Source organism: Prinia subflava, chromosome 1 (assembly GCF_021018805.1).
Source record: "Prinia subflava isolate CZ2003 ecotype Zambia chromosome 1, Cam_Psub_1.2, whole genome shotgun sequence".
NCBI classification, from domain to species: domain Eukaryota; kingdom Metazoa; phylum Chordata; class Aves; order Passeriformes; family Cisticolidae; genus Prinia; species Prinia subflava.
Window position 1 is genome coordinate 147732280 of NC_086247.1, and position 23479 is coordinate 147755758.

Sequence of the window (23479 nt, forward strand, 5' to 3'; positions counted from 1 at the left end):
TCACGTTTGAAATCACTGTATGGTGTGTAAGTTTGTCTATTAAAAGTCAGTATTTCATCAGTAGTTTGGCTTTTTCCATTCACTCATCATGCTGGAGACAGGCAATCCATCAGGGCTGCTTCTCTTCCTGCACTTAACTCTTCTGTCACCTGGGCTATAGATCAGGAGTAGTTCAAACCCAGCTTCCCAATCTGCCATTAATGTAATTCTCCGTTCTTTTTGAAAGGCTTTTAGAAACTGAATTAACATTTTTCACAGAAACTCTCAGCAGTTTACCATGCAAGTGTCTCTCAATCATTACCCTGTGACAACAATCCTCATTACACAGCTAGGAAATTCAAGGCTAGAATTATTTGTTCAGGTTCACGTAGGAATTTTTTGGCACCAGTGGTAAAGTGACACACATTTCCTGAAGTTCAGCCTTAATCACTCCTCATTAATATGTCTACTATTATAAATGATGTATTCTTCTTTCCTTTGTGACTAATGGCAGGAAGAGGATAGGGATAGTTTTCACTCTCCTCTTTTGAAGATAGAGAATATAATACTGTGAAGGATCTTGTGCAGAAATGTTTGGCAGGGTGTGATGGAGAAAGGTGCCTGAGACAGATGTTTTTGCCCTTCTTATTGCCAGACAAAATGCCTTAACACTTGTGTGAGTGGTTTTGGCTAAAGCAACTGGTATTGCTGACTGCCCCATGCTCAGAGGTGAGGCAGTGCAGAAATGCTTTAAATCCTTCCTGCACAGAGACCTTAGAGGATCATTAAAGACAGAAATAGAGACAAGAACAAAGTCTGTAGTCTGGGAGCTGAAAAGCAATCAGATTTACTGCATTTGCTCAGCCTGGGAAAAGAGAGTGGAAGAGGGGCAGCTTAGAGACCTGGAAAATCATGAGTGATTGGGAGCATCGTTCAGAAAATAATTCTGGTACAGTGTGGCAGGGCAGCAGTCAGGGGTGAGTGCCCCTCTGCACCCGAATGGCTCCATCAATTTTAGAGGTTTTAACACCTTGAATGTTTATAGACCTTTCATCTCAAATGTAGGTTAAAGGATAAGGTGTGGAAATTGCAGGAAACTGGCAACCATTACCTTCAGCTTAAAGCCCAGGGATGTGAATGATCAAAAAGGAAAAAAATTACACGGGAAACTTGTTTATGAGGAGTCAGCTAGCAAATTATAGATGGAGGAGGGAGGAGGTGGGAGAAAAGACATTTGAAGAATAATATTGATCCATTTCTTTATGGAAATAACAGAATTGTCACAAAAATATAGACAAAAGCTTGGAAAAGAAGTATGCATTAAAAATTCTTGTCTCTATGTGGGGAGAAAGCTGGTGAGATGTTTATCTTAGATTACAAAGGTGGCTCTATCCTATTAATAGCTTAAGTATCTTTAAAGAATAAGCTGTTAAAGTAAGATATTTTAAAATTAAATGCAAACGACTCTGATGAAACACTCTTGAATGAAGTGGCAGAGCTTTCTCTGCCAAGTGTTGATTGTGAATAAATCATGGAGCAGAGATGAAGTTTCTAAAGACTGCAAAAAAGGCAATTACTGTGTTAATATTTATGATGTTTGCAATTAGGGTAATGTACAGGTTTGTCAAACATTAGTCCTGAGCAAAACAATGAAATAGCTAATGTTGGCTAGTTAATGATGCCGTTATAATAGACTCATTTGGATTGAAATTAATTGTAAATGGTTCTTATTGAGCAAAGGTGGGGGTTTAAATGAATTATAAATTTGGTTGAGAAATGTCATAGCATTGGTGTCACATATATAGAAAACTAAAACAAGTCATTTTGATTTAAGAAACTAGAATGAGACTGAATAAACATGGAACCTAGTAAATGAATAAAAACCCAGCTGCTAAAATAAATTGAGACTCACCAGTGGAAAATTTTGTTTCTAGGCAGACAAAACATTCTATTGCTGTACTATATCATACCTTATCAGTGGTTTGAAAGATAGACTCATTACTGGTACAATTTATGGTTCATAGAAAAATGAGAGGGGAGAGAGAGTGGCAAGTTGAGAGTAGTAAATTCTGAGCAAGAGACTCTGATGCAGATGATGACTCACTTAAAACACAATTTGCAAATGAGCAGCCCATCTCCATTTGGCCAACTTGTGATCAGTCACACCCAGGAGCATCTAATGCAGACTTTTTGGGACGTCTTTCACAGAGCTTGGGTTGGATTTGGAGAATAGCTGTAGGCAATCAGCTGTTTGTGGACTCTGGATGTGACTCAGTGGTGAGAGGATTAGTTTGGGTTCAATGAACAAATGTACACTGTACAAGTGAAGGAATAGAAAGTAGAGGTTTTGTTCCCACTGTGTTTGGCACCTACTGACTGTTCTGTTATCAGCAATGCAGGGAAGTGTTGGTGAACTACAACCAGACTATTGGGGGAGTGACTCCAATACTGAAGGATTCCAAGGAGTGTTTTGTCTTGCTACTGTTTTTGTTTTGTCCAGTGACCCATGGGAATGGCACAAGCAACCCCTGGATAAGGGAGGAAAAGAAAAAAAGCCTATTTTCAGCCCCTCCTTCCTCATTCACTGGCAAATAAATCTCCTTTGGATTTACTTTTTTCACAGTTGTTTAATTGTCCACTTTTTATGAGTGATGAAGATGGGGAGCAAGTCCTGGATAGTGCCACAGCCTTGGCATGAGGCATCTGCAGTGGATGCAGGGAGCTTCAGGGCAGGGGGAAGTGTGACAACCACTGCACTGTGATGTGCACACCTCCATCCACTGCTTTAAAATAAATGTACTTCGGGATTTGGAATTGGACAGGGAGCCAGCCCTGCTCTTCCCTTTCCCAGTGCCTGTTTCTGTCTTTGGGCAGCCCTGCTCACTGCTGGAAGCTTTCCCCTGACCCTGTGTGCAGCAGTGCAGAGCTCTCCGAGCCTGCCAGAGCAGCCAGCCTCATCCTGTTGTATTTTAATCTGGGAAAGTGTCATTGTACTTGAGTTTTGGGAAGTGACATCTCTGACCCTGTAAAACACGATGCCATCTCAATTGGTACAGCTCATGCAGAACGAAGGGGACCAGTGGTGGTGAATATGAGCACTGGGAGAGCAAGTCCTTCATTACCTTTCAGTCTAATGAAGTCAGCTCTTGTGTCTCTGTGAGCTCTTTTGTTCCAGCAGAATGAGAGAATCATCCAATTAACTTTATCAAAGGGCTTTTTTGTTGGGATTCAGTGGAAGGGCAGGAAACAAGTGCAGACATCTATCTGGTGTATTGTCTCTAATTGTGTTTACTGTCCCTGTCAAGGATGGTGGGAGGTAATTCCTTTTCTGTTTCTTGCCTTTCAAAAAATTTTTAAGGGAAGAGGCAAAATAAAGGTCAAATAACTCACTGCTGTAAAAGCAAACAGAACTCCATCGTGCTCTGTAAATGTCCTCACTGTACAGGGTTGGAGAAAAAGGGACCAGAGCTCAGGAGCATTTTATAACTTTCACTTAAATTCAGAAGCATTTTGAAAGGCTATTTAGACTGAGCCCATTTGTATTTGACAGAATATCTTTTTCAGCCTATTCTGAGAAATGTAACTAAGAGATATGAGATTTTCCAGAGAGAGCATCCTCTGGGGCAGGCTGTGTGCTCAGTCAAGGATCTGCTGCTGGAGCAGCCTTGGCAGGAGGGCAGAGGGGATGGCTGGGAAGAGGTGCTGTGGCAGGGACTCAGGCAGTGCCTGGATTTCCACCACAGTCTGTGCCTGTCCATGGGCAGGGTCTTCTCAGCAGAGCTCATTCATTTTTCTGGGCAGAACACTTTTCCTGGGCCGAGCATTTTTCTCCCCTGCAGTTCAATGCTCCTTAAATTCTGGGCTGGGACTAGAAATTTCTTCTTAGAGAGGATTTTATCTGGTGAAAAAAGAGGGATCAGATTTTCACTATAAAGCAAAGGATCAAAAATAGCAATATTGGGAAATTTTCTGCCTGTGGCAGGGTTGAGATGGGTGGTGTGAGGATGACAAGAAACCAGTTTGTGGTGAAATATTAATAGTTTGCTATCTTAGCCCATTGCACTGGGGATTATCATATGGTAGTGATTAAATGTAGTGCACTTCAGTATTTCTTGTGAAATAAGATGAAGAATTGCAAGCCAGGTAAGAAAATAGATGAAGGAAAAGATTGGTATTGAGAGGATGAGTGCTGGATAGAGGGACTGGTGGGGTTTCCCCAACGTCATTCCTGGGTCTTTGCCAGTAAAGCTGAGACAAAAAATAGAAGCACAGCAACCAAATTTGTTCAAGATGCAAAGGAAGGTGTTTTTTTAATCATAAGGAGGGATCTTGTACAGGAAGACCTGGATGACCTTCAGGGGGGATAATTCTTAACAGCACAAGATACAAGGTTGTTCTCTTGATGTATATTAACCAAAACAACAAATAAAAGAGTTCAGGGAGTGTTCTCTTGGCCTGAAGATGAAGGGTTTGGGCAGAATCCTGTTGCAGAGCCCAACTCTAGGCTAGGGGAAAGGAAGAAGAGATTAGGAAGAGAGAAAGATTCCATCGTCCAGGTGAAATGACAGGGGCAGCTTTCATAATCTTATTCCTTGTAGTGAAATCTCCCAGAGCTGCTTGACTTGGAGCAAGTGCCCCACTATCACTTTCTGTTTCACTCAAAAAGTGGAATGCTGAGTCTGCTTGATGCTAAATACTGTGAGACATGTCTTGTTTTGTTGGTTTGTTTTCAACAGTGGAAAGTTCTGGATGTATTTCAGAACATGCCTGTGATCACTGTGTGTCCAACAGGGCAAAATCCCTCCCTGGTCCCCAGCTGGGGATCTTTTTGTGCTGTGAAACATGAAAACTGATATCAACTTAGAGCATTTTAGAGCTGCTTTTCTCAGTGCAGTGTGAGATAACCAGTTTAGCCTTGAACGAGTGCAGTCAGTCACTAGAACCAGCACTTCTGATGTAGAGCAGGACTCTGCTCTGTTGCTTCACCTCCCTGGGCACACTGGGCTAGGGTAGGGTTACACTGGCACTATCACCAGCTGCTAATTTAGCTCTCCTCCAGTTCCTCTGTTCTCTGCAGGCTTAAGGTCAGGGGCTGACATTTCTCTCCAGCATAACCAGTTTTGAGGTTTAAGGAGTCCAGAGTTGGGCAGAGAGCTCAAAGATCCCATTTATGCTTTGCACAAAGCCAACACAGGAAATGTTTTGTCATTAGTTGGTTGGTTTGTTGGCTTTTTGTTTGATTGGTTTTGGTTTTTGTTTTTGGTTTTTGTTTTTGGTTGGTTTTTTGTTGTTATTTGGTTGAGGTTTTTTTTTTTTTAATTAAGTGAACAGTCTTAGTACTTAGAAGAATTTTTCATTTTTTAAAATTAGATCTTATTTGTGCATGGATTAATATTGTACTTGCATTGTATGTTTGGCTTCCTTATCTCCAAGAGACCAATTGTCTGTTTGGGATAAAATGAGCCATATACCCATGAGTATTTATATTTGTTCTTAGGTGTGTTTCATATTTCTGCCCATTCTCTTTTTACAACTCCTCCTGGACCAACAGAAATTGATTTACAGTGCTTACTAACGTGAGAAACCAGGGTGTAATACTCTTATTCTGCTACTACAGCTCAGCTGGGGGAAGAGTTATCTTTCCAAAGAACATGTGGGAGTTTTCAGCCCACCTGCCTATCACAGCTTCAGGGAATGAGTCCAAAAAGCACAAAGCTGATGAATGATCTAGCTGTGTAACCTGCCTCTAGCATCACTGCCACAGTTGTCACACCAAGTCTGCATGGGCTGATGGGGTTTATTCCACAGCAAAGATTCTTCTGCATTTTCAGCTTTTGAAGCATGAAAATGAACATTATCTTATGACTTTTGGATATGCTGTGACAACTGTTGCTGCTGATTTTACTTGCAGAAGCACCTAATCATCTTTTAAAACTTGCAATCCATTAGCCACAAATGATATTCTAAGCAAGCAATCCTGTTGTAATTTCCAAAGCAAAATCACAAGTATTTACCCACCGTGATAGTGGGTGTAACCTGTGTGTAATTAACAGGCTGGGGAAGAATTCAATGTAGTAATTTTCTTTAATTTGGTAGCATGCACATGTGTATTTAGCAGCATGCCCCTGGTGCTCTGACAATTAATTAATTCATCAGCCTGGAACGATGGAGAGAAGGCAACTGGTTGTGATTGCAATAAATAAAAACACCCTGCTGCTTCTGCTCAGAATTTGAGAACAATTTGCTTTTGTGTCTGGCTTGCATGTACAAGGGAACACTGACCTTTTTGACAAATTGTATTTTGACATTTTACATCTCTAAAATTGCTTTAGTGTGTAAGGACACCACAGTAATTTTGAAGTGTCTCTTATCAGTGTGTCATTTTAACCAAACAAGCATGCAAAAAAATATAACACAAAGCATTAAGGGCAGTGCCAGAATGAGGTCCTTGGCTTTACAGATGTCATGGCTTGTCACTTTAGGAAAAAATATAATGAACTTACCATCCTGGAAACACACCTAAACTACAGTAGCAGTGGCAGGTTTGTATCATGATTAAAATAGGCTAGAAAATGTTCTTACTCCTCACTTTCAGGCAGGAGGTTTGGCAGCAGACCTATTTATGCCATGCAGAAGGAGGTGCCATTGTGCCACTTGGTTGTTTCTTGAACTGGGTAGTTGTGAGAAGAACAAGGTGTAAATCTCAGATAATTTACAAATGATATTCTAGTAAAGTTAATGAGCTTTTATGAGAAAGCCATCACTTTGGGACTGTTTTACCCATGACAAAAGTGTAATTTGTTTATGAATTTCCTATAGTGTGGTTATTATTCCAGGTCTCAGTTGAGGGACTGTGCCCTGTTATTCTTGATAAATACTCACTGGGAGACAATCTGAGTGCTGGAGGACTTGGAATAAGGAATATTGGACTAAGAAATAAGGAATATTGGACTTGGAATAAAGGAGATACAGTCCTCATGGCAGAATAGGTTTGTAATTTGGAATGAGTTTTCAAGATTGCACATAGAATCTGTGACAGAGCTAGGAGGCAAACCTGAGTTTCAGGCAACTGCATTAAGCATTTATTGCTTTTTTCACTGCTTTTTCTTCTCTTCAGTGGAGACTGTCCAGAGTCTGTTGTTGCTTTTGGTAGTTGCTTCAGTTAGAATTGATTTATCTCTTTCAAAAACTTCCCCTTGAGGGCAACTGCTCCTTTAATTCATCTGTAAAAGGACAGGTATGTGTTTGAGACATTTTTGCCCACTCTGTCAAAAGCAGGAATGCAGTTCTAAAAAAGTTGTTCTGTGTCTTGTCAGACATCTCTGTGCTATGCAGAGGAGCACAGAGCAGGATTCATCATCCAACCAGGGCTGTGCTGGCACACGTCTGTGCCCCTCTTAGTGACCCACCCTGTTTGTGTCCATCTCCCAGACGAGGTGCCACTTGCCCTTTAGGTTAGAAACCTTCCCAAAAGGGATTTATAATCTCTGCAGGCCTTTCTGCATTTCCACACATCAGGACCTGCTCCAGCTCTGTCCCATCCCAGGTGGAAAGAGGAGCTGTCTAAAGTGTGTGTGCAGGACACAGAAGGACTACAAAAATGGGGACCCTGGGTTATGGAGGGAGCAGCTATTTGGCCATTTTGCTGCTTGAACATATTTCTACAAGTGTTTTGGAGCTGTGAATAAATGTAATTTTGAAAAGAGGATTATTTGCATGGGTTTTAAACTTTGCTGACCGTTTTTGGTTGGGTTCATACACACAAGCCCTTCACCAACCCAAAGGAGAGCCTATGAGGTGCTTATGAGGTTTCCTTTCATCTAAATCACCCTGAGGAAAGATGCTATTTTCCCCTGAAATGACCCCCATGGCAGCAATGCCCTTACCAAACTGGGCTGACCCCAGCAGGAGGCATCTTCACAGGCAGGAGGTGCTGCCTGCTCCGTCCCTCCTGGTTTGTGTTGGGTAATTGGGCAGAGAGGAACAGGCATGCAAGGGGCTGTGGGCACATCTCCTTTGGCCTTGGCTAAAGCATTCCCTGGTGACCTGAAACCCACTGCTGCCTTCTGCCAGGAACAGAGCCCTTCATTCATGAGAAATGACCCCAGCTAAAACAGCAGCCTTATAAAAATTAAATAAAAATTATTAAAAAGCAGCCTTATACCACAGAACTGCTCTGTGCTTCCAGAAGGAACTAAATTCTCTGTAAAGCCCAGGCACGTGCAAATCCCACAGAGATTTTGGGTCAGCTTCTGTTGACCGTATGGGGAGGAGAATTTAATCTTAGTTCCTTTTTCTGTTTGTTTGTTTTTTGGGGTTCTTTTCTCCCCCTCGCTTGGCAAGCCTGCACAGTGCAGAGCTGTGCTGTGCACAGATATTTACACTGCTGGAAAGGCAGCACAGGTCCCAAAAGGGATACAGCTGTTAGAAAGGTCATATCCCAGCTCAGGTAATTAGCAGGAGAGCGTCATCACTCTAAAATGGTTCCTCTATTTTTGGGGTAGGAGTTGCAGTCCCACAGTTGTGGCTGTGGCTGGCGTCATGGAGGCCTGTCAGGCACCTGGGGACTTGTGTGCTGTGCTGAGTCACATCATGGCAGGGACATTTAAGTGCTGTGGGTGGCTGCTTAAATTTGTGGGGAGGACTTTGGGGCACCGTGTTCCCTTAACCACGATCATTCATTGCCTTAAATAAATTCATTGCCAGTCAGCTTTCATTTGTCCAAGGAAGGAAGAGGGGTGCGTGACAAACAAAAGCAGCAGACAAATTCCTGCATTATATGTATGATAATAAAATGTGGGCACACCTAGAAATGTTTTTGTGAAGTTCAGGGTGTCTTTAGGAGCAAGGGGCAGCATGAGGCCAGAGGGGAGGCACACACACCCCTGCTTGTCAGTGGAGGCAGCTGCTGGGGAAGGTGAGGTCTGGCTAGTCCCCCACCCCAACAAACAAGGGTTGGCTCTGTTGAGACAAGTTCAGAGATCCTGGGGGCCTGAACTGAACTGAACTGAATTAATGGAGATTTTTCTTTTTTTTCTTCCTTCTTCTCTCCTCCTCAGGTGGACGAAAGCTACTCAGCCGGCAGTCCTTCAAAAGGCCTTTTCTCAAAAGGGCTCCAGAACCGACCTTCCAGCCCCGTTTCTGCCCCTGTGAGATCCAAACACAGTCCTGGCTCACCCAAAACAGTGTTCCCCTTCCCCTACCAGGAGTCTCCCCCACGCTCCCCACGCCGAATGAGCTTCAGTGGGATCTTCAGGTCCTCCTCCAAAGAGTCTTCCCCCAGTTCTAACCCGTCTACCTCTCCTGGGGGCATCAAGTTTTTCTCCAGATCAAGAAAAAGTAAGAAATTGCTCATGTTATTTCAGGAAGATACACGGTACCCCTGGGCTTGGCCCATTCTTTACCTGCGGTAGTGAAGTAAGTGCAGATGAGGCATGTGCTAATTGTTCATTATCTCTTTCACTGACCGTGTCTTGGGGGTTTCTGACGTGCTGGCCATTAGGTGTGGCTTCTGCAGGGCCATGGGCACCTGCACAGGGCTGAGGATGGAGATCACACTCCTGTGCTTTATTAGAAATCCTTTGTCCATCTTAGTGGGAGTTTTCTGGGTGGTTTCACCGAGGCTGGTTGGATGTCAGTGCCAGGACTTGAGAACAGCTGGAGACATTCCTGGGATGTGTGCTGGAGGTGGGCACTCACATGGTGTCACCCAGGAGTTACAGGTTCTCTAGACCCCAAAGGGAATTTTAGCTGTGTTTTTTAATTGGTATTTATTTGCCCTTTTGTAGGAAGGGGAAGGGACCTTTCCTGGATGGAAATAAATTATATTTGTTTCCAGTCAAATGACCATTAAAGGGATATTTGAGCTATTCTGCAAGAATATGAAAGGCAGAGCAAACCCCTTGGCTCAGAGCACTTACTATATGCAGTTTCATATTATTATTATTATTATATTTATTAATGTTATTATTATTAATATAACATTAATTATATTGGGGAAAGATTTTAGCTTTTTAGCAGCCTGTGTGTAATTAACACACTGCTAGAACTCAGAAATGAGCAGGGTTGAGAGTGTGCTTCAATTTTAAAACTTTCTTACTGAATGAAGTTTCCCAGTGCTGGTCAACAAACCAAACCTGGTCTGCATCAGGGTTTAGTGGCTGTTGAAAAGAAGCAGATTTACAGGGGAAAGAGAGGAGTAATAGCTTGCTGGATTTTCAGATCACAGTGAGTTTTCAGTCTGGAAACAGAGGGAATAATGAAAAATTGTTGGCAAATCTTCTGTGACAATGTAGGTACAGAATTGGTCATGCATATATCTCTGTTGGGCTATGTGTTTCCTGCAATGTATTGATAGTTTTCAGTGATTTAAAATAGTAGAGAGGGACCTTCTAATTTTTCTTTACCAGAATTTCTCTTAAAATCATTGGCTTTAATCAGAACAAGTCATTTCATAATGACTTGTGCACAAGAACACAACAATTCAAACCCACACAGGAATTTTCTCTTTGTTTATCAGTACTGCTGAAGGTTCATTGAAATGGTATCTTTTCCACTCCTTGCCTCTCTCTAAAACACCCTCAGGAGATTGAAAGCAGGAGTCAGTGTTTCTGAAGGACTCAGAAAAGGCTGTGAACATCTATTCAAGGATATTTGTTCATCCCTGCTTGAAGTTCAAGTATGATTTTTACACTCCCCTCTTATTAAAACTCCACAATAATTAAAATCCATTTAAGCTCTCCTTGCTAGGTTTAAATATGGCCTTTAAATATTGTATTCTGCTGATGGAGTACACAGAGAAGGGGCTCTCTGCTGCATGAATAGCAGCAATTTAGGCTGCAGAGCAAAGCCATCCTGGGACTTTGTAATCAACTTATCTAAGCAGCCAGCACTATTTAAGTCCTAGCTAGGTACAACAGAATATTAAATAAAGGAATCTTCCAGGAGTCAGCAAAATCCTTTTGATAAGGTCACATCCCTGCCTCAGGAACAGGCTTGGAATGGGGCCATGCTATATTTGAGCCAAGAGAAAATATCCATGACCCTGCTGCTCTGGGAGCCTTGCAGGAATTGCACTGGGCTTGGGTCTTTTGTTCTTAAGGCAAGAGAGACAGCCTCTTGGAAAGGGTGTGCTGATTTTAATTGGTGTTTAAATTGATAACTCTTCTCTTTCCACAGCTTTTTGCAAAACAGAACATTTCTTATCATGCTTTCACAGCATTTAGCTCTCTTACAGTGAGTCTAATGTAGACACCTACCCTTCACTACTAATTTTATTCAGAATGTGCTAAACAGAGGGCAGCAATGAATTAGACTCTTGGAGTTTACAATATTTAATTAACTTTGGTAGGATTTTATTTAGCAAGACCCTTTCAGAACTTCCAGATAAGTATGGGTTAGCATTTCTTCTGTATTATTACATTTTTACAAGCAACACTTCTGCATTCTGCTACTTTGCAAATAGAGTAACCCCATGTACTACAGAACAGTGAGTTAATTAGTTATGTACTACTCAAAACAAGGTCTCTGTGGCTTGAACAGCATTTCCTGAGAGACAAGTCTTCTCAGACACTCCTCAGACCAGCTACCTCACACTTCTGCAGAGATGCTGTGCTGGAGAGCTCTGAGGAAGCTAAACCAGGACGTGGCTCCACATTTCTAAAGGTCCTTAAATGCTTCACTGCTCAAAATTGTCACAACCTATGTGATTAAAATCCCATTTTCTCCAACAGCTTGGGATACGTGTGTTAAAAGGGAATGGGACTCAGGTTGTTTTATCAGTTCTCAAACTGTGAGTGCATTGAGATCAGCTGGACTTGCTCTGTTTGCCTGCCTTTACATCCCTGCTGGTGCTGGATTAATTGCATTAAAATGAGAATCAGCTCTGTGCTGGACTGCATTCTGAGGATCACCAGCAGGTCCAGGGAAGTCATCCTGCCCCTCTGCTTGGCCCCAGTGACACCAGCAGTGCTGGGTCCAGCTGTGAGCTCCCAGTACAAGAAAGATGGGGACACACTGGTCCAGTAAAGGGCCAGTGCACTGGGCTGCAGCACTGGGTGGAGGGGGAGGAAGAGAAGGGAGGACAAGACCTTTGTGCTGTCTGCAGTGTCCTAATGGGATTATGACAACAGTGCCAGGCCCTTCAGGGATGCCCAGAAAAAGTGCAGAGGTCAGTGAGGGAAATGCCAGGAATGTGTAGGAAAAATGTTCTTGGAGGGGCTGCTGTGGCACAGGGGTCCAGAGGGGCTGTGAAATGGCTCCCCTGGCAGGTTTTCATAAATGGACTGGATTAGGCTCTGAGCACCCCAGTTTAAAGTTGCTTTGAGCAGGGATCAGACCAGAGATCTGCAGATGTCCCTCCCAGCTGTGGCTCTTCTGGGAAACTTTGTACTGGAGTCTTCCCTTTGGGTTTATAGCAAATCTGTGTTTTATCCACACAATCAGCAATTAAAAAAATATATTAAAAAAAAGCATCAGATAAAAGCTCACAGGGACCTGGGGTTTGTTTTTGTCCCCCACCTTATCTGAAAGGAGTCTGTGCTGCACTCCTTTCCCGTCATCATGAGCAGTATGTGGGGGAAAGTAGGTGCAGTCTTTGTTTGAAATAACATACCCCATCTTCCCTCCACTTCCTCCTCCCACACATTGTTCAAAACATAGACTAACCTGTTACTCCGCATATTCCTTGTTTTTCTTGGAAGCAACTTCTTCCTAGCTTGTTTTCATTTTAAAGACTATGTGTGGTATTCACAGTGCTTGCTTTCCCATGTAGTTGCTCTTTTCCCAGCTAAGTTATTTTGCCTTTTGAATATACACAGTTTAGGAAGGGCTAGGGTAGGACAATGTTGAAATGGAAATTGATTTGCAGATGTGAAATTTAAAATATTTTCCACTTCATGCTCGAAGTTTAAAGCTTTTGCTCTTCTTCAGTATTTTATCATTGGTTTCAGCTATATCTAAGAGCTCATCTTGGTGCCTCTTCCTTTTGGTTACCCCAGCTCAGTATCTGGTCATAACCCCACAGCTCTGATCTGACAAAAGATTGGCCTTGAAAGACAAAATACCTTCTCACAACATGTACTTGGCTGCCAGCCACTTCAGGTAGTTCATAAGTGCAGCTTCAAAGCAGTAAACTGGGGCTTCACATTCAGCATCCCACCTTGGCAGCAAACCCACCTCAGGCCCCTCTGGGAGAGGCTCTGCTGTGACCTTTTTGGGTGAGGTGTGTGCTTGGCCACTGGTGCAGCCCCTTCACTTTGAGAAGTTCACTGCAGAAAAATCCAAGACAGCTCTTTGCATGCTGGGTTTCTGTGCAAGTGCTGTGAAATTTAATTATCAAATTTATTTAATTTTTCAGTTCTTTTTTGTCTGAGAATTTCTTTGTAACAGCACTGTTAGACCGACAGCTGAAAACTGAATATGGGTTGGGGGTGAATTAAGCCTGGCTTTGGGGTGCTGCAGAGGATTTTCTAGTGCTGTTCCCTGTACTGTGGTGTTTGATAAATGCATCCCCTCAGTGCTGCCAGGTGCTTTCTGCAAGTGGAGATTGGCTCCAGCACCTGGACCCAGAGCTGGCTTCAGCCTGCAACAATCCAACACTGGGTGTGTACATCAAAGGACAAGGAAAAGTGACTGTGATTTATTGGGATGCATTGGAAAATGTAGGACCTGGGCATGACATCACAGCACAGAATAAGGGGTGGATGCCCTCCTGGTTTTGGCTGGGATAGAGTTAATTTTCCTTCTGGTGGCTGGTACAGTGCTGTGTTTTGGATTTAGTGTGAGAATAACGTTGGTAACTGCACTGGATTTTTGTGGTCAGGTTTTGGTAGGGGGGGACTACAGGAGTGGCTCCTGGGAGAAGCTGCTGGAAGCTTCCCCCATGTCCAACAGAGCCAGTGCTGGACAAGGCTGAGTCCATCAGCAGCAGTGGTAGCACCTCTGGAATAACATATTTAAGAACAGGAAAATATCCTGCACAATTGAGGATGTACAGCTCAGTACCACCAACAGCAGTGTGGGCACATGAGCAGCCATGGAACATTAAAATAATTACATTTTAATTGGATATGAGTGCATTAGTATGACCTCTAGCCTGCAGTAGGCTTCTACAGGGCTGACACTGATTTCACAGATTTTCTTCAGGGACAGCAGGAGGAAGGGGTGAGTGAAGAGGTGCAAGTTGAAGTTCGAGGTGCTGTGATAAGAGATTTCAAAATTGGCATTGTGGAACTCCTTCCCAGTTTGTTTTAGGCTGGCTCAAAAGTGCATGAACTGCTCTCATGAGGCACAAGTTGGGACCTGCTGCTCCAAGCCATGGTTGAGTCCTGGCTGCAGTGGGAAGGTGCTTCCCACGTGTGTCACTTCAGTGAGAGGTGCAATGCCAAGAGAAAGCAGTGACACCTCTCAGTAAAGCACACTGAGGTGATCCAAAGTAAACACAGGAGGATGACCTGCACTGGGAAGAAACACAATGCAGATGACACTTTTCTTGCATGAGCTCTCCCTGCACAGCCAAAACATGTACAAATAAATGAGAACAGCTTTAGTTCACCAAGTGGAAATCAGGGAGCTACCCCTGCAGACAGGCTAAAATCAAGTACCTTGAATATTTTATTAGAAGTAGATGGTTGGATGAAATTTAAGTCATGAAAATGTAGCTTTTCTGATGGGTCTGAGTGCCTCATTTGAAGGACATCAGAGCATTTTCAGTGCTGCTTCCCCTTCTGAAACAACTGGTTCAAGTAACAGAAATACTCATGACACATTAATGATGCTGTCAGTTTTACCAGCAAAGGAAATCAATTAAAAGGTTTCCATTGACCTAAAGCTTTGGGTTGTGGTGCATGGGATCAAGAGATAAATTTAGCTCAGAATTAAAAGTTGCTTATGGAACATTGAATTGAAAATTGCACAACTTTTAAACATCTTGATGCTGGTGGTCAGATTTGAATCATGGAGAATTTTCACTGCACTTGAGAACGGAAATGTTTTTCAATATAAAGTTTTAGTGTTCTGCTTCCTCTTAATACTTTTTCTCCTCCTGAAATTCAATACTATTAACTAAAGTAATCCATAAGGAGGATTCCTGGTGCTCCCATAATAATGGTCCAGATGGTATTTTTTTCAAAAGACTGTGAGAAGCAAGGCAGAATGGTTTTCATTTACCTTATGCATTCTATTAATTTATTTTCTTGTAGAACATCTCGTGGTTGGATGATGCCCTCTGTGAGAAAAGCCTATGACTGTACTAATTTTTACCCATAGATGGAGCAAGTAGCTCTCATTTGCAGTAACCCAGGCAAGAAATTGGGAAAACCCTGCCACACTGCTGCCAGATTAAAGGCCTTTGGATTGTGGCTGATCTCTGCTAAAATTTTTCTTCAAGCATTAGACTGAAGTTCTTTCCCTCCCCAGATTTTACTTTTTATTTGTGGTATTTAGGTGCCAGCTTGCAAAGAAGTGAGCTTAGCCCAGCACAGGCTGTTGTGGAGGGTTGGCTGCTGGGCACAGACATTTCACCTTCCCTTTCCTCAAGCTATTTCCCACCATTACTTTCAGGAAGGTTTTCCTGCAGAATGGCACCATGCCATGGAGTGTCCTTCCTCATGTCAGCTGCTGCAAGATACATTTGGCTTTTTCTTTGCTAAATCAATATATTCCTCCCATGGTCTTGGAGCCTCCCAGCCTTCAGACCACAGCTGCAGACACCCATCAGTTCCAGCCTGCCCCAGGACTCTGAACTGCTGAGGCTGCTCCATTTCCAGTTCTTCCCTGTGTTGAACGGGCAGGCAGGGGCACGCAGAGGCAAAGGGCAGGAGGAGCTTTGGTTTGTGGCTGTGACTGCTGTACAGGACAAGGGGAGCAAGCTGGGGAAGAACAGGGGTCCTCAGTCCAGATCCACCTTGGAAGGATGATGTAGACTCTTCCACAGTCATCCCATAAAACCTGGAAAAGGAGAAAAGCTGTTTGTCGTGCTTTATTCTCCAGTACTGGTGTGCAAGGACATCTAATCACCTTTTTTTCAAGCTTGCTTTGCCCTCAGAGGCAGACAAGGGGACCAGCACTGTTCATTTTGGTCTCATCTACACTAGAAAAATGACTTTTTGCAGACAAAATGTGTCAGCACTGCTGCAGCTAAGCTGCTGCAGCACATGTGGCCAAAGACCAGCCACGTTCAGCATCTTTTCTCCTGCCAGTGACTGATGTCTGCTGTCAGCAGCAGATGATTTGTCTGGTTAAAACGTGCCCATGGTGATTGTTCTTCATTTATTCGGGGATATCTTTCAATGTGCTTCCCTTTTCACCTTAGTTCCTCATGGTCAGTGCTGTCTGCGTAGGGGGAGTACATCCAGTATGCTTTTATATTTCTCCCCTCTCTGTCTAGGCAAGAAAGATTTTTTGGACTGTCTTCAAATTCCTAATGATTTATGTTCAGTCACTAAAAAAAAAAATAATTTTGTCAGTCTCTGACTTTCAGGGTATGGGACAGATCTGTGACCAGATTCATTCCCATGTTCTAGCTCTTTCCTGGAGTTTCAGCTGTAGAACATACTGCAAATAACCAAACTTTTTAATAACAACCAAATTATTATTTCTTGTGATATACGGACAAGACCTTAGTTTTATATTTGCTCTTTTAGAGACTGCTGCAGCCATAAAGAGGAAATAGAAACTGCAGTTTGAATATCTCCAAGGGCTGAAGAACTGCTGCTCCTCTTTGTGTCTGTTGATAAAAGTTGTCTGAAGGGCATTGCTGATGTGCAGGTGACTTTTGCACAAAGGCAGCAATATAAGCAATAGTAAAGCTAAAGAGAGTGCTTTGCTGCCTTTAAGCTGTCTAATCACAGGAAATCATTTGGAAATAAATTGTAGGGGAAATTTTTGTGATTGTGAACTGTTTATATTTAACTATCTGTATTTTATAGATCTCAGAATATATGTAGGGGCAGACCTTCAATTATAGTTATGTGCCCATTTTCCATTTTGAGCAATCATTTCAGAATTTGGTCCCTGAGCAAGTTTTGTTTATAAGTGCTAGAGAAATCTTACCTATTTTAGTGGGTTTGTTCACACATTTAAAAGTACTTTGCTTCTCCTGGTTCTAAGTGAATGCTTGTCATAATTCCACTGAAAAAGCATCATGCATCCAAGATATTTTACTTTGTGGTTGGAGTCTGGAGGAGTAATAATGACTTAAAGTATCAGATCCAAGTTTTACAGATATCATGAGTTTTCAGCTTATTAGATAAAGTGCTTGGAAAATGCCTCAAAAATGGGCTGAATAAATATGATAAATAATGACTCAAACGGTTTGATGATTTGGAAAAATATGTAATGGAAGATCACAAGGCAGAAAAATAATTGGATTGAGGAATATAGTGTGTGTAGTGGGTAAAATACAGTAAAATTACAGTAAAATACAGTTAAATCCCAGGCTCAGGCCAGCTCTTATGTAGCCCTTCTTGGGTCAGTGGGAGTTATGACTGAGCTTGGTCTGATTTTAAAAATAAAATAAGCCCCATAAAAATGATGTTAAATCACTGTGCATTGTGAGAGTCAATAGGGCAAGAAGCTGATCACTATCGTGTCTCAATTTATGGACTTTGTGAAAATGAGCCTTTGCTTTTTTCAGCCTTTGAGGCTGCAAAAACATCTTGAAGAAGAGCCCTGCTGATAAGCAGTGATTTGACTGAGAGGGTTTTATAGACTTCACACAGACTCTGCTACTTGCCTGCAAGGTTTTCTAGATCTGTTTGCTGCTTTCACATGTACATTCTCCCATTGACCAGAGAGCCAGCTGAAGGCAACATTCCCATTTTATGGGAAGCAGCCATGGGCAGGCACTGCAGTGTCACAGCTGGGCTGGTCTAAACCATCACAGGAGCCTCCAGCAGCTGCTTTAGCAACTCCTCACTTCCAGCAGCCACTGGCAGAGTCATGAGCTGGGCAGGGAGAACCTGGATCATTTATTTGGGTTCACTCAGGGGCTGGAACACCTTCAAGTTGTGTAGTGATCATCTGGCAGTGGAGTTGTCATTAGCCCATTTGATCTGTACACTAAATTTAGAAGCAGGTTGGTTGTTTACTGGGAGAAGGAAATGCGGAAAAACAATAAAAAGAATAAAGCTCTGCATGGTGCCAGGTTCAGGATTTTTTCCCCGTTGTCATAGTAAGTCAGATAAATATCAGTCTGAATTAGGAGCTCTAGGAAGAAGTCTTTTGTCCTTGCAGTTTGACAGAGGTGAAACTGCTGTGGAAATGGTGTAATTCCAACCTACATCATTGATCTAATTCCTGTTCTCCTGAATCTGTGTAGTACAGCTGAATCTTTCCATGCTGCTTTCTCTTTGACCAAAGTGAGCTCATGTTTCCTTTGTCAAAGCCAAGGAGAGCAGAGATGCCACTTTTTAAAATTAATTAGTTTAGGATTTTCTAGCCCAGTGAGTTAATTGAGTTGAGGTTTATTGTGAGTAGAATAATAAACACACCAGCTGGAGAAGGCTAGAAATCATGTTCTTAGTTTAAAATGACAGCCAAAGTCTTCTACTCGTGTCAGAAAACAGTTCTTGGGTCTAATTTTTGGACAGTGATCTATGAACAATTCCCATCCATCTGAACCTTTCAATAATTCTATTTGATAATCCATCAAAACTTCTGACAAGCTTCCCTGGCACAGTGTGGGACATACTGAATAAACACTGTGCAAAGGACCCAGTTCAGGTTTATAAAAGCATTTTGTTACTCACAGGCACTCACATGTTAGCCAGAGGTCCATGCTCCCCAAATTTTGCACCTTTTTGTGATTTTCCCTCTCTGTGCTGTGCCAGTGTTGTAGGAAATGGTTTGTGCTGCTAAGTGGGTGTGTGTGGATGCTCCACAAAAAAAAAAGTGCAAAGGATGGGGCAGGGAGAGAGGATTTGTGGGGGTACAGTGTGAAGCTGGAGTAAGCAAAAATGTTGTGGTGAATGTGATTTTGAGAGTAATGCCTTGAATTGAAAATTTTCTGAAGGGAAGGTTTTAGTCAGTAGAGTCATCTCTGATTATCCATCTCTGGCAATAACCTGTAATTGGTGTTCTCACACAGTGCTTCCCCTTTGGTCTGCTTAGCTATTAGAATTAATTATCCAGCTGAACAGCTAAACCAGTGCATCTACAGAGCATTGCTGGAAGATCCAAATGCCAGAAATTCACTTATTTGTGGCAGCCCTAAAACCAGCAGTGATGACAGCTAAATGACAACCCCACATCCAGCAGAGAGCTTACAAAGGTCCCTATGCTTGGATCTCTAAGATGGATCAGTAGACTCAACCACCCTCCCACCAGGGAGGGCTGGTTCTAGAAAGGGCACCAAGTGTTAATGAAATCCAAGTTTTCTTATTTTAGTTTTAAAACAAAACAAAACAAAACAAGCAAAAAAACCAAACCAAAACAAAAAAACAAAACAAAACAAAAAACCCCAACCAACCAACCAAAAAAAAAACCAAACAAACAAACAAAAAAAACAAAACAAAACAAACCACCAAAAAACCCAAAAAACCAAACAAAAAACAAACAAACAACAAAAAACCCCCCAAAAAACCCCCAAAACACACAAAAACAAAAAACCAAAACAAAGCCCAAAAAAACACCAAAAAAACCAAACAAAAAACCCCACCCCAAAACAACAAAAAACCAAAAAAAACCCCAAACCAACCAACCAACAACAAAACCAGCCAACCAAGCAAAAAAAAGGTTGTAGATGGGTTCTGATTTGTTGTTCGTTTGGAGTTTTTTCCATATAAACTCAATATGTTTATATGTTAAACTGTTGTGCCCTTTTCTTTTGCAGTTCACAGAGTATTTAAACATTCTTCTGTATCTAAAAAAAAAAAATTCTTGTCTTAGATGATGAAAATATTAATGTGTGTAGTTGATCTGTGAAACAAGCACTCAGAGCTTTTGATGATCAACCATCAAAGCACCTCAGCCCTTCAGTGAAATCATTTTGAAGCTTGTTTTAGGTTTCCTGTAAGCACACTTGACTGCTTGGCAGCTGTGCTGGGTTCCTTTGTAGTTTGCCCCTCGCAGCATCTCCTGCTGTTTGCACTCTCAGCAGTGTGTGCAGGGTTGGGAGCCCTGTGTGGGCGTGTGACACTGTGACACGGGGCTGCGGTGACAGCAGCGTGGGAGCAGCTGTGCCACACGGTGCCACACGGTGCCACACAGTGCCACACAGTGCCACACAGTGCCACACAGAGCCACACGGTGCCACACGGTGCCACACGGTGCCACACGGTGCCACAGAGTGCCACACAGTGCCACACAGTGCCACACAGTGCTACACGGTGCCACACAGTGCCACACAGTGCCACACGGTGCCACACAGTGCCACACTGTGCCACACAGAGCCACACAGTGCCACACAGTGCCACACGGTGCCACACAGAGCCACACAGTGCCACACAGTGCCACACAGAGCCACACAGTGCCACACAGTGCCACACTGTGCCACACAGAGCCACACAGTGCCACACAGTGCCACACAGTGCCACACTGTGCCACACAGTGCCACACAGTGCCACACGGTGCCACACAGAGCCACACAGAGCCACACAGTGCCACACGGTGCCACACGGTGCCACACATTGCCACACGGTGCCACACGGTGCCACACGGTGCCACACAATGCCACACAGTGTCACACAGTGCCACACAATGCCACACGGTGCCACACAGTGCCACACGGTGCCACACAATGCTACATAGTGCCACACAGTGCCACACAATGCCGCACAGTGCCACACAGAGCCACACAGAGCCACACAGTGCCACACAGAGCCACACAGAGCCACACAGAGCCACACAGTGCCACACAGAGCCACACAGAGCCACACAGTGCCACACAGTGCCACACAGTGCCACACAGTGCCACAGTGCCACACAGTGCCACACGGTGCCACACAATGCCACGCTGTGCCACACAGTGCCACACAGTGCCACACAGTGCCACACAGTGCCACACAGTGCCACAGTGCCACACAGTGCCACACGGTGCCACACAATGCCACGCTGTGCCACACAGTGCCACACAGTGCCACACAGTGCCACACGGTGCCACACAGTGCCACACAGTGCCACACAGTGCCACACAGTGCCACACAGAGCCACACAGTGCCACACAGTGCCACACGGTGCCACACAGTGCCAGCCTGGACTGCACCTCCCCGGCAGCTCCTGCAGCGCTGTGAAACGCAGGTGCCCTCCTGTGGGCATCCCCCTGCTTCTCCTTCTTGTGGGGATTGCCTGGCCTGCCTGGAAATGCCTTGGCTTAGGTTTTGAGCTGAGAACCTTTGACTGTACTTGCTGTTGTTTTGTTTTGCTGCCTTTTTTTTTTTTTTTTCCCCCATTTCCAAACCAATTAAAACATCAGGGACTAAAAGCATCCCTCTCTCCAAACTGTAATTTCAGCAGTCGTTCAGGAAATCAGCCTCTCCTCCCCTCATCCCAGTGGAGTTTGACATTGCCCTCAGGTCAGGATATGACACTCCATATCAAGGCAGACATTTAATTGCGTTGATAAATGCATGGACCATAATTAATTAATTTTTGGCTGGGTTTTTTACAGCCTACACACACGTGGGGTAAGCCATTAATCAAATACTCTTCAACAAACACTGTTATTTGGGAGTACAGAGCATTTCACTTCAGGGTCACTGTGAGTGTATCTGCTTCACTGACTGCCTGAGCTGGGCACAAGGTCTGGTGTCAGATTTGTTTGCTTAACCTCAGGATAAGGTTTCCACAGCTCTTCATGTTCACAGTATTTCCATGAAGCTGTTTCGTGGTGACAGAAGTGCACTTGGCCATAGCTCCAATATGATGATGCTGTTTGCAGTAAAGCCTCTGCTTCAATTCCTCTTTCACATTGAGCATCCAGAGGCCAAAACTGGCTTTAATCTGTGCAAAATAGAGGTGCATATCTAAACTCCACAAAGGTCAAGACCTTCTGGGGGAAAGGTGAAAGAATTTCACCTGAGCTAATGCTCAATACAGGAGCAATAGCAGCTATGGGTGTCAAATAGTGCCTGAGTGATTTATTCTGTTTAACACCTATATTAGTGCTGCCTCCTTTGTGTGTGGTAGAGAAGGGGTGAGTTTGGCCATGTCCCGTGCACCTTGAAGGATTTCTGAAAGACAAGAAGCACCAGTGGCAGCTGAAACAAGTAACCAGCTAATAGAAATGGGCTTTTGGTAAAGGAATCCTCAGCAAGGCAGCACCAGCCTAAACTTGTTCAGGAGTGAACCTCAAAAATGAGTGAGGGGTCAGCTGAGTTTTTCCATCTTTAGGAAGAAGTATTGCTTCTTGCAGCAAAGCTGGGTAAAACGTGTTTCTACCTCTGTGAAGATCAAATTTTGCTCTTTATGTGCATTTAAATAAATTGGATTTACTACGTCTGACTTTTTCACAGTGACATGGGGGAAGATTTGATCATTGGGCTCTGAACCCAGTGGAACAATTTCCAGACTTGGGTGCCTGAAATTAATAGTAAATTATTGCTGAGCCATCTAAGTCAGTTGATCTGAAGAAAAAAGCAAAGACCTCCTTAAAACAAAACAAATAAAAACAAAACAAGCAAAACCAAAACCCCAAACAAACAAAAAACCCTCCCCAAACCACCAAACCAAACCAAAAAACTAGAAATATTTTGGCTAATTTAAGCAATATTTGCTACTCCCCCTGTGAAGGTGGTGAACAATAAGCAATAGTTTCCTACATGGGGATCTAAATGTTGGGTTTTATCCTTAAAAGCCAGAGGAAACCCCTTACTTCTAACGCAATCAAAGGGATAAATAGTAAGTAATGAGGAGTATTGCTGATCTGACAATCTTATGTGTTTGCTGGTGTTCACAGAAATCTTTTAAACAAATGGTGGGGATTAGTGCAAACCCATTTGTACATCTGTCTAGATTTTGTTGGATCAGAAGCTCAGTCTGCAGAAAAATGGGTGGATTATCAGCAAATTCTTACTAGTGGCAAGGGAAGACAGGTAGGGAGAGATGTTCTAAATTTAGAGAAATGGCCAAAGCCATGGCTGTGGAGTGACAGATTTGGGCTTTGTTGCAGATGTTAAGAACATTTTTCTTTTTTTCCTTGTTTGTTGCAGAAACAAAGACCAAAAAAGAAGCTGAGATTTAGCATTTTTCTCAATTTTTTTGATGTACATAAAAAGTAGCCATGCCTTTGGGATTCCTTTGTGATAGGCCACATTCCCTTGAAGTTTGCTTAAGCAAAGAGGACTTATGCTCTGATATTATCCAGGCCATTGGAGTGAAGAATGTGTGAAAAACACTAGACTATGAAAATGCAAATAAGAAGATTAACATGTCATATTTCTGCATGTTATATGGAACATCTCCATGTAGCAATAGCCACACATATCCATGCTGCCAGATAAATCCTGAAAGAGAAGGCTCTCCTGATTTTGGAGTGGTCTAGGGGTGTGTGTGGAGCTTCTGT

At 43.1% G+C, this 23479-nt stretch overlaps 1 protein-coding gene across 4 annotated transcripts in view; it reads left to right on the top strand.

Annotated features, from left to right (window-relative positions):
- The window catches only part of PRKAG2 (protein kinase AMP-activated non-catalytic subunit gamma 2), a 211369-nt gene that overhangs the window by 67905 nt on the left and 119985 nt on the right, over positions 1–23479 (top strand). For all 4 annotated transcript variants that reach the window (XM_063416251.1, XM_063416278.1, XM_063416259.1 and 1 more), the window contains exon 3: positions 9039–9318. In XM_063416251.1, the coding sequence (XP_063272321.1) occupies positions 9039–9318 (280 nt within the window). The remainder of the gene's footprint in view (positions 1–9038; positions 9319–23479) is intronic.